Raw genomic sequence first — 12,329 nt, 5'->3', positions numbered from 1 at the left:
GACAACAAAGAAAGGCAAGCTTCAAGACGATTTCTCTTCTGACGCTCATTTAATTCATATGGAACCTATCTATCCAACTTCTTTATCTTGCCCATTTGTTCCAAATGGTCCAATATTGTTGCAATAGTAATGTAAAACCTTGCTGCTAATTCACGCATAGGTTGAGATGGATTTGCTTCCACAATAGCTTTCAGCTCATAATTATCCACCTTGGTCTCAGGTTGTCAATGTGGCTCATTTTCAAGATTAAAATCACCAGAACAGAACTTCTCAAACCATCCACGTACTGTGCGTTCATTGGCCACATCCTCCCAAACACTTTGTTCATATTTCAAGCTGTCTGCATTGCATTGGTTCCCCGAAGGAACTCATTAAAAAATAACATGAATTTTTGACTTATCCATGGTTTCACAAAAATTGCTCTAAATATTTTTTGAAAGATAATCAGAAGCCAAAACATGTGTTTGAAAGACTGAGGATGTACCTTCACAATAAAAATAAAACAAGAAATGTCAAAGTGAAATGTCAGCGATATCAACTGTCAAACTTAGTATTTAAGGAAATCGGACATTTCATACTTAATAACCTAATAGTAGATAAGAATATGAATTAAAACAGCAATTAGTAAAATTAACCTGTCATTATATTTCATAATTAAAAATGCAATTAATCCAGCAATTCCAGTTCTCAGAATCTATTTTACAGAAATTCTGACCAATATACACAAAGATAAAATGTATGAAGATATTATTTATAAATTCATTTAAAATAGTGAAGTTTTAAAAAAGTAAAAAGTTAAATGTTCTATAGAGAAAGGACTAAATATTAGTATGTTTGAACTAAGGGATATATTATGTCACTACAAAGGATGGCATCTAAAAAGTTTTCGGCCAGTTTCTCTGTCACCCAAATAATTGGTAAAGTATAATCCTGTTTATGTAAAAATAGCCTCTACATTTATTCTATATGTGTAAACATATTTATAGATATATTGATGCCTAGAAAAAGACCTGGGAATTTTTCAACACCAAGTTATTTTAGTGGCTACCTATGAAGAAGGGAGTGAATTGGTGAGGGGAGCGTTTGGTAAAGGGAAATTTTTCACTTACGAATTACCTGAACATTTTCACCAAAAGCATGCATTTATATATTAAACACATTTCATATACATACATGTGCACATACAAACATACATGCACATTCATACCAGAATATGTACAAGTATGAATTTAAAAAACGATCATACGCAATGCTAGAAAGTTTTCAATATCAATGAAGTAACATTCTGTAGCAATTGCAATACTATTTTGCAGAAGTTCCACAGATTTCCAGTCAGTACTCCACAGGGAGGGTCACTGGGGCTGGGTGTGGTCAGGTAATTGCCTATCTCCTTAGAGTGCAACTGATTCCATAGTCCAGGCAAGCCCAAAAAGGAGATTTGGTGGATTTACAGAGAAAGTTTTCATTTCCCAGGACTTGATTGATATTTACCAGTCCACAAGACCAATGTATAAAATAAGAATGCCAAGCTATTAATTTCTTATAAGAAATTACCAATCACAGGATGTAGAATACTTCCCACATAGCTCTGACAATATGGGATGCCAATTTATAATCAAATGTTTATTTATTCATTTATGATGAGAAATTTACTTGTTACAGAAACGAGAATACTCATATACAGTCGTCCCTCGTCATCCAAGGGGGATTGGTTCCAGAACCTCCTGCAGATACCAAAATCCAAGGATGTTCAAAAGTCCTTGATATAAAATGCCATAATATTTGCATATAACATATGAAAATCCTTCCACATACTTTAAATCATATGTAGATTACTTATAATACCTAAGACAATGGAAATGCTATGTAAATATTTGTTATACTGTATTGTTTAGTAAATAATGACCAAAAAATGTCTTTACATGTTCAGTACAGACTATTTTTTTTGGAACATTTTCGATCCAGTTAGTTGAATCCACAAATGTGCAGTCCATGGATATGGATGGCTAACTGCATATATAAGTGGTCTATTTTCTCCCTCCACTGCAATCAGACTTACAATGGGAGTTAAATTTTAATCAAAAGAGTATTTGGGGAACATGGATTCTGAACAAGGAGAGTACATGAGATAAGGAAACACATAGTAATATTGGCTTGACATCCTCATCTCAATTAAAATGACCTGCCTCTATCTCTACAGTGGAGATGAAGTAGTCAAGTCCCCTGGGGAGTACTCAGATGGTACGGCCAATGTTCGCCCTGTGATTTTCCTTTTTTTACATGCGTTAATACATTTGAGTCTTACAAGCCTGGGGCCCTACCTAAGGTGCCTCTGCAAGGCTTTTCTCTGAATCTTAGCTTCTGATTTCATAACTCCTAGAAAACAAATTTTGTTACTTAGATACTCTTGAGGAAAAAATAGTTTATGATATCATATTAAACAAATAGCCTGAAAATTATGTTTAAAATATGACTACAACTGTATAAAACTTATGTGCATGTTAGTAAAAACTGGAAAAAATAAAAAATATTTTGACTGTGGTGAAGATAACAAATGACTTATCGTCTTTAAAAGTGATCAGAATAAATAAATATAAGTATCAATTTAATAAAAATATAACAATTTAATGCAAATTGATGCTATCTGGTCATCTGGCCAAATTATTGGCAAATTATTGGTAAGGTATTTTAGTCTTCCTATTATTGATGGGTGGTGGTTTATGGGCATTATAAAGCATTATAAATGTACTTAAAATTATTTCAATGTATGCAGTAGGCTACCAGGCAGAAATGGGAGGTACATTTATAGTCAGAGGGCAAGTTCAAATCAAGACCTAAACAGAGAAATTGTCTAATGCTTGTTCAAGTAGAAATGTCTAAGTGTGGTGATTCATGAATGGTACACACAGAAATCAGTGCTGGTAATAGATAGCTAGAAAGTGCTGCTCACATCAAACAGTGATTACTACAAACCTCTAATTATGTGCTCTGGAGAGAGCCTTGTGCCTTTCCCACTGTAATTTCTGGTTCTTAAACTAGAACTCTATGACTTCAATTCAATCTCAACGGCTTCTTAGCTGTTAAATGTAGGTTTACCCATGAATAACCACTGATACAATCTGCTGTACCCTGCTGTACACAAGCAGAATTTGACAACAATAATGAGTTTTCTCTTTGGTTTCAATATGTAATAATGTTTAAAAAAAAAAAACTGACAGTTTGCTATAAAAATACTTGAGAGGATACCCTTGACTGAGCCAAAGAGCTTAACACAAATTTAAACAATATCCATGCCCCAAGAAAACAGTCATTAACCTCATCCTAATTATAGCACAATTCGCACTTTAACTAAATACCTTGGAATCTATTCTGTATTGGGGTTCGGACCAAAAAAAGAGGAAAGGAGCAAGGCTGGGGAGGGAGGAGGGCTAGTAAGGAAATGTCCAGCTGTAAGACCTGCAAATTTTGCAAAGTAATGGCCTTCTTCAATCATATTTATTAACTCAGCACATTAGAGGTTTTGTTCTGTTAGTAGCTAAGCTATTCACCGAGGATATCTACTTTTTGCCGCACTTAAGTCATCCTCTCCGATTCACTGAATCATGCCTGCACTTTGTATGGTTCCTCCTTTGCCAGTTTAGTGCAGGATCTGAAATTGCCATTCATGGCTCAGCCCACTTGGCCTCCCATGTCACTGATCATAGACTGAGCAGACAATGGAAGAAAGTTGCATTGCATATAGAGAACAGCTATGGCCAAATAGTATTAGTCAAAGTGTGCAAATTAGAGTGCCTCTTTCTTTCCCATATCTCAGAATAGAAGGGATATACTTTAGAAATAACTCAATGCAATTAATTTTACCAAAAATGAAGTATTTATGAAAATTATGCATATAAAGGCAATATTTCTCATCGAATAATGGGCTCATATATTCCTTTAGTGAACAAAGGACCAAAGGGCAGGCCCCCAGAAAGATGAACAACCTGGGTGATTATCTTCCTTGTCACTAGCATGCTTACTGTGGTTGTGTATCCCAGTCCTTAGAAAGGAGTAAACACCTTCCTTCTTGATTAATTTTCCTTCTACCTACATGTTTGTCCAATGCTACAGGGATCTCATGAACAAGCAGAAATAGAAGTTCTGTTTTCATAAAATCTTGTCATTTTTGTATCAGGCTTATACAGTTCTCTAACAATTATTTAACTTTCTCAGTGAATATTTCAAACATCTGGGCTTGGAGTATGGCATTGTATTTGTTCCAGAACAGCATCTGTTATCCTATATTGTATAAACTGCTTTCAGAAAGTCATGTAATTAAACGAATTCTTAAATTTAAAAAAGTTGCATTTACAACTAAACAAGTGTTATTATTCTCCGCCCCTACATTTCAGACTATTAAGGGTTGTTTGTACTGTGACATTCACATGTTTTTATTCTTTATTTTTTCTTATATCAAATATGTACTGAGCAACTGCTATGGTCAAGAAGGTACCTGGAACTGTGGATATAAAAATAAATACGATATTCCCTCTCAGAGATGGGAATTATAAACCTTATAAACTGTGTGGGTAATATTAAAATTAAAGCAGTTGTGTCTACCAAATACAGTTTCAATCATCTCTCTAGCCAAGATAACCAATAATTATATTGGCAATAAATTAATGGTCATATTGGTTTCATTATATTTCTACTTACTGTAGTATGTCAACCAATATGTTCAGCAGCAGAATGAGTAACTTTTAGGCCTGAGTCCCCTCTCCTTTAATAACAGAGACAATATGGTTTTTTAACGTATTCAGCTAAGGAGTATCCTGGGCAAATCAATAGATATGACCTTTGTCGTCCATAAGTCAGAAAGCAGTCCACTTTACCCTCTTGTCATAGCAGTACCGTTTCTCCATATTATATGAAAAATAATTTTAATATAGCCTCTGAATATAACTAATATGAAAAATGGGTAAAATCAATTTTTCTTGAAATTCCATGTTTCTTACTTTTAACTGAGCTACAAATCCTAGTATTTCACCAGCCCAAATCAGAAATATTCTTTAAGTAAAATAAAAGCTAGTATAGTCATTCATTCAATTTTTAAAAGGCTGTTCTATAGAAAACCAATGCAGAGTGCAAATATAGAACTTAATTAAAGTATTATATATAAAATATTAATAGCTGCAGCTATTAAAATTACATTAAACTCCCTTGAGCTAGGCCAGCATAATATGAGCTCTCTTTTTTTTCAACTTGGTAAAGGGCAGAACTTGGCTTCGTGAATGAGCTTTGGTTTTATTTTATTGTTTGTTTCAATTCACTAACCTAAAATTTTAATCACATAAAAGTACTTTACCATCAAAACACCACCAAGCATGGTAACTTCATCTTTCCATTAGATTCCAACGAGAATCTCATGCTTTGTTCATTTCTTTTAGATGAAAATAACACTTTCTTAGAACATGTTTCTCTTCTTCCCATACAGAATTGAGATTTGTAAATTAAAGTAGATATTATCTAGTGTTCACCTTATCCAATGAAAGTAAAAATATGGTAGTTAATAAACTACTGGTAATTTGGATGAACTAAAGAGCTTAAACAGAAAAAGTAGATTTTATTTGGCTTGAGAATTAAGATATTTACCTGAGAATTAATTAGATTGCATCAATACTTTCTTCTTATACTATGAAAGTCCATTAAAAAACTCAAAATAATTTTTTCTCTGTATGTGTACATGTGCATGTGTGATGTGTTTGTGTATATATTCATACATATACACATGAACACATAGAAAGAGATACAGATTAAGATACACACACATACAATTCATATAGAAAAAAGACTGGAAAGAAATATCCAAAAATATAAATCATTGCTATCAAATAAATAATGAATTGTTTCTTTTTCTTTTTTATATTCTTTTGTATTTACTAATATTTGACATTAACCATGTATTATTTTCATATAGTAAGAAAATACCTGATGATGAATGAAATGCAGTTGATTTGAAATTTGGCATTTTTTGCTTCTCTGAACTTCCAAAAGATACCCACTTAATCTGCTCTATTTTGTTTTACACTGTTACAAAATATGACTTAAAATATCTCTTCTTGGAAGCTATTTTCAAAATTTTATTCTAGCTATATCTTAAGTCAAGCTATATCATCCACACGCTAATATTTCAAAGAACCAGATTAGGCCATGCCCCTAGTCTCTTTAAAATTCTTCTGTTTGAAAGTTCATAAGTAGCAAATTAACTGCTAACTCTGGCAGAGATAGGCTGGAGGGAGTCGGAGGGAGGCATTCTATTATTATATTTCTATATTCCCATTAATGAACTCTCCTCAGAAAAACAAAGAGGAATCTAATTCCTTGCAGACTTATTTAGGGAACTGAGAAGATTTAAGGAGACCATGTTTCCAGAGAGGGATTAATCAGAAACAGAATCTCCAAGATATCCGGGGATCAGAGCAATGGCTTTTGACCTCCCTTCTATTCTCCAATCTTTCCTAATTTTCCTGTGTTCCATTTCCTTATTTTTTGGGTAAAAAAAAAAAAAAAAAATTCTAAAAAGGCAAACCCAGATCTTCTTGATCTATAAATAGAAAATTAAAAAGCACGTATAATAGGGAAACAGAAAACAGTTCCACAGAGGAGAAACCAGAAGCAAACAAGTGACAGGCAGCCTGTGCAAGGAGGGATTGGGAAGGAGAGCTCCGCCCAGGACTCCCACACGGCCTTTTCCAAATAGGATGGTCATCACAGACTGCTGGGCCTACAAGACACTGGGCGTCATCTGGTCTGCAGTCCCCAAATTTAGCTGATCATCAGAGTCATGGAGAAGGTTTTGTGAAAATATAGAATCCTCAGTCCCATCACTGTTGTTCCTCCTTCACTGGGCTTGGGATAGATCTTTCCCAATCGTTGTTTTACAAATGAAGAAACTTAGGCCCATAAAAAAAATGCCTTGGCTCAGCTTAAACTGTTATTTAGTGTCAAATCCCGAGTAGGGGGTACTGTATTTAAGCAAATGAGAGAGCTGCTGGGGGGCGGCGAGGCGGAGGAAAGAAGGGGAGTAAACAGGTCTAAGTTTAGTTGCCTTCTATTATAAGAAGATTATTTGATTTATACACGAGAAGGGCAATCAGCACATGGGACCCCTGGGTGAAAAGAGCAAAAGACATATAGCTGTATGCCTAAAAAAAAATTTCTCTCTTCATTGAAAATCAAGCAGGTGGGATAGGTAAATTCACACCTAACAGGTACACTGCACACTATCTGGGGGATGGGCACACTTGCAACTTTGACTCAAATGGTACAAAAACAATTCATGTAACCAAAATGTTTGTACCCCTGTAACATTCGAAAATTTTAAAAAGATTTCTCTTCCTCTCTCCCAACCTTGCCCACCCCATGTCTGTCTCCCTCTCTTTTCTTCCCTCTCTCTCTCTCTTGGTATTCCCACGAATGTCATTTCCTCTGCATGGATGATTCTTTCCCACAAAAGCTCACACTAGTCAACCTCTAATCCCCCTAAGTCATTCCCAAATTTCAGTGTAAATGTTATTTCTTTCGGGAAGCCCTCTCTGTCACCTTCCCCTTCTCTCTTAGAGGAATAAAGTGCAGCAGCAGGAAGCCAGAGGAATGAATGCCCGCTGGTGGAATTACAAGTATCTTTCCTCAGAAAGGGAGGCTGCTTAGAAGGGCGGCAGAGCTTTGCCACTGTCCTTGAAATGCCACTGTATCGATTAAAGTGTTTTCAATACCATAGACACACCCTGGATAAAAGTATGCCGTACCAATATAAGGACTTATGTGTGGATCATTCTAATTTTTTTCATATTTTATATTTGCCACTTCAGGCACCTCTATACATCCAATGACATAAGAGGTAACTAGTGATACAAAAATCCTGAATTTTGTCATTTGCAAATTCAAGATAAAATTTTTTTGCAAGATATGGCATTTTATTACCCAATAAATATTCATTTATGAAGTTATTCTAGAAGCCATCTGAGCAATTGGGGTTTGATGCCCAACTATGATGATTCATTAGCTTTTTCTGATTTTTATATGATGTGAAGCAGAAACAATAACAATTTCCTTTACTTTGGAAAAATAAAGGCAGAAAATCTTTAATGTGTCTTGTTTTTAATTCTTAGGTGTGGCAGGGGTTAGGTGGGACGTTCCAGCAGATATAACAGCACAGATAAATGATAGATTACCTGACCGTCCGTCTCTCTGGAAGTCCACATGATACCATTCTCCATCATTCACTTTCTTCTGCAGGGCTTTTATTTTTATAGTACCCGACCCCATGTCCAGGAGGAGGTAGAGGTGGCCATCCAGCATCTCAATAGCAAAGAAGTCTACCTTTATCATCTGTGGGTGTTTGGCATCTTTTTGATGTCTTGGCTTGCCATGGCTAAATAAGATGAGTCCATTTGGCTCTGTTGTGCGGAAATCAAATGATATGGAGCCTGTTTTCTTTGCATTCCATTTAGGTAAAGAGATGAAAGACTCTGGTGTTTCGAAGGTAATTGGGTCTAAAGTCGCAACATTCTCACATTTAAATGCCACCACTCCATGGATCTTCATCTTAGGATCTCCTTGCTTGGCAAGTCGAGATAATTCCAGCCTTACATCATTATTTTTATATACAACCTGTGGGCAGAGAATAGCAGTGAGAAACTAGGCTCCATATTTTAATATCTGGAACTTGTCATCAGTTCATGTATCTTGTAAGTAGATCATGAAAAGGTACAAAGTTTTTAGTTACTTTTGTTATATAAGGACAGCTTTCTTCAAGCAAATAAAACTAAAGTGTCAACAACATTGAACAGTAACTATGCCAATTTAACTCAATTCAAATTAAGTGTGTGTAGGTGTTCATATGCATGTGCACGCACATACAAACTGCCTGTATGTAGCTCAAATATTTTAAATAAATTTGCATATAAGTCTAAATTAGCATGTGAAGACTTGAACTTATAAAATCTATTTCTTCCATTAGTTAGCTATCACACTTTTTAAATTAAATATAAATATTAAGGTTATTCAGTTTTTCCTATCACTTAAGTATTTGAAATTGGATATTTTTACATACTAAATATAGGATCTCTTCTGTAGTCTATATATATCCACTGGGCATATCAACTTTGTAAGATAATCACAAGTTGAGATACAAAACAAACTAAAATTTCTCAGAAAAACCATAAAATATAATTAAGGTGCAAAAGTTCTTTCTTCCCCTGCCCTGAATCGATAACTGTTTGATACTGTTTGGTAACATGGAACCACCACATTGGAATATGATGTTTCCTTTAAATCCATTAAACCTGTATTACTACTGGTGTTTCATTTCACTTTCAATTTACACAAATGCAAAGCAAAGTTTGTCCTGTACTCTCATTATCCAAGGCACTTCATCTAAAACATCTGGGCAATTCTGATTGTTCATAGTCCTAAGGCTTTTGGGATTCCAAATAACACATGGGGTGAATTCACTGGCAGGGCTCACAATATCATGCTTCTGCTATCACATCATGTTAGTAAATTCATAGATATTTTGACATAAGTACAAAGAGAGAATAATATCATTTCTCTGTAAAATGCATACAGTGGATAATCACATTGCTAAAATGTAAAAACATGACTTAAGGGTGAATTGTCTATGTGCAGATAACTATCTGATTTCTTTTAAGAAGGGACTCAATATTTAATAGCAACCAACAATGCCAGGTTCTAAATTCTTTTATCCACGTGTGAAAATGTATTTATATAACAGCAAAAATAAGACAGCCTATATCTGATTAGGGTTATGATGTCAACCAAGTCAATACAACAGTTATTTCTTCCAAACCCACAGCCCACTGAAACAACAGACAGTGTGGCTGATGAGTTTTCTGATACAATTTGTTAATGGATGTTATATTTTTCAGGATGATTAAGTATGTATGCTTGGTATTGGACTCCCTGAGTTCAAATTCTGGCTCCAACATTACTGAACTGTGTAATCTTTCTAAGCCTGTTTTTCTCCCTTAAAGGAAATAAATAATAACTCACAGGATGATTATAATGATTTAAAAAATGCATGTAAGTGAGAAAATCTACATAAAGGCATTCATTCCAATGCCAAGCACATTGTAAGATTTCAATAAATATTAACCACATCAAACTAGATGATAATAAATATTATCTCTTTATCATCTTCATCATCTTCTAATAGACAGAGATTTTAGTTCTAAATTTATCCATTATAAAAAAACGTTTAGAAATTAAGCCCAGACATATAAGTGGTTTTTATACTTAATTTGTGCCAACTAAATAAGTCACATCTTTCCAATGCTGGGTCTGGTATTTCAGTTTACTCTTATCTTGAAGAAGGATTATTATAAAGAACATAATATCCCTTATTCTTTGAACAAATATGTATAATGGTTTAACAAACATCTATTGACAACAAAAGAAGAGAAAATGAACTTGAGCAGTAACAAAAAGGCATTACACTAATGCCTAAGAATACTTTCTTGAAAAGAGAAAGATCTATTAAGTCTGGGAAAGTTGATTTAGGATTGCCTTTCTTTGGAAATCTTTAGAAATGGAGAAAATGCTTTTCATGGATGATTTTCCAAGTGTTATAACCCCTCACCGTGACTTTCATGCTACTCGAACCTATAATTTTTTTCACTTTTCCTAGTGAATTATATTTGGAAATGCTTTTGACATAGATAGAGATTAGGAATGAGTATTTTTCTACTCAATGATGCAGATGTTTCTGCTGATCAGTGCTAACACATCTTCCCTGCAATGGAACCACCGAAATAGAATCAGGTGTTTCTGACATGAAACCTGTCAGCCACCACAAAGTTGAAGGATGTGAGGTAGTGCAATTATGAGTGAGCATTTCAGCGAGACACTTATTATCTTGTAAGTGAATCAAGTGTCTTGGTGATGAGGAGGTTCAGGAAGATGGAGAAGAAAAGTAGGGGTAATTCCCTTGGTCATATTACTTAGGGTTAGCCATGTAACTGCCCCCCGCCTCAAAAAAATGAATCTCCACCAGAATCTATGCTTTATATAGGTAGGAACCTTCTGCACCTCAGCCCAGCACCAAGATCACTGTCTGGCACAGAGCAGATATTAAATATATATTTGCTGAGAGTTAAATAAAATTCTTCCTTCACTTAATTTAAACCTAGTTCCAGGATTATAGACTTTGTTAATAATAATGTGTACATATACAGTTAAAATACAGCAGAATGTGGTATTGTAGACCAATCTAATAAACTAATTACTATTTTTGCCTATTTCTCTAGGAAAAAAGTAAACTTCTGTACATGTCCATTTCATAAATGGCAAGCTGGCCTATGCACTTCATCTTCAAACTCATTTTGTGGGGTATTACTTACTTTTAGAATGAAGAATGCTTGATTTAAAACTCTCCAGAGGTAGAATCATTTTTCCTACAAGAACTATCTTGAGGAGAAGCATAGTGTATGTATTTTTTTCTTCCCATTTTGTATTCTTTGAAGACAGAAAAGCAATTTTGGAAAGGTAGGCTTATAGCTCTCAGATTTATAGTATTACTTCATCTGACCCAGATTTTATAATTACCCTACTTTTCTAAAGTTAGACTTACACATAAAATGAACTAAATCTAGTTCAATTAGAATAATGAGTAGCTAGTAAGTATTCTAAATCTTCCAAAAATTCACATGTAAGCTATTTTTACTTCTTTCTGAAATAACATGGTACTCAATCATGGGAATACCTTACAGTTACTCAGATATATTTTTTTCTTATATAGAAAGTTGTAATTTATATGTTTAACTTTTGAACAAATCTCTGTATACTCTTATCACCCTAACAATTGATGATATTATTGCACACTCATTTGGATTGGTTTATAGAATCAAGGTTTCTTTTGGGGTATTGATTTTTTTCTTTTTGAAGAGCAATTCAAAATGTTGAATTTCACTTTTTGCTTTATGGGCTTTTGTCACAAGTACCAAAAAGACAGCAACAGAAAAAAGGTGTTAGGTGTTCTTCTTGATTTTATTTTATTAAGATTTTAGCTGCCATAAAATTTGAAAACAATTATATTATGATCTTTTCCCATTTCTTCAATATTTGTTAGGATTTTTTAAATGTCCTCCCACTTTAATATGCAAAACACGGGAGTAAGGTTTATGTATTTATATTCCTAGGGTTGACCTTGGAGGGAGACAATTGCTGACCATTCTATTTGATCTTAATAATACTCCTGAAAACATGACAACAAGGCAGAGGAAACAAATAGGCCAATGAATATGAGTTTCATAGTTTGTATATAAACTTGG

General features: G+C 34.2%; 1 protein-coding gene across 1 annotated transcript in view; it reads right to left on the bottom strand.

Moving 5' to 3' along the window:
• NRXN1 (neurexin 1) overlaps positions 1–12,329 on the bottom strand; it is a 1,407,118-nt gene that overhangs the window by 787,739 nt on the left and 607,050 nt on the right. The window contains 1 exon segment of the mRNA XM_012638853.1: positions 8,214–8,652. Within this exon segment, the coding sequence (XP_012494307.1) occupies positions 8,214–8,652 (439 nt within the window).

Source organism: Propithecus coquereli, unplaced genomic scaffold (genome assembly GCF_000956105.1).
Source record: "Propithecus coquereli isolate 6110/MARCELLA unplaced genomic scaffold, Pcoq_1.0 Scaffold136, whole genome shotgun sequence".
NCBI lineage: Eukaryota > Metazoa > Chordata > Mammalia > Primates > Indriidae > Propithecus > Propithecus coquereli.
This window is presented reverse-complemented; position numbering and strand designations above follow the sequence as displayed.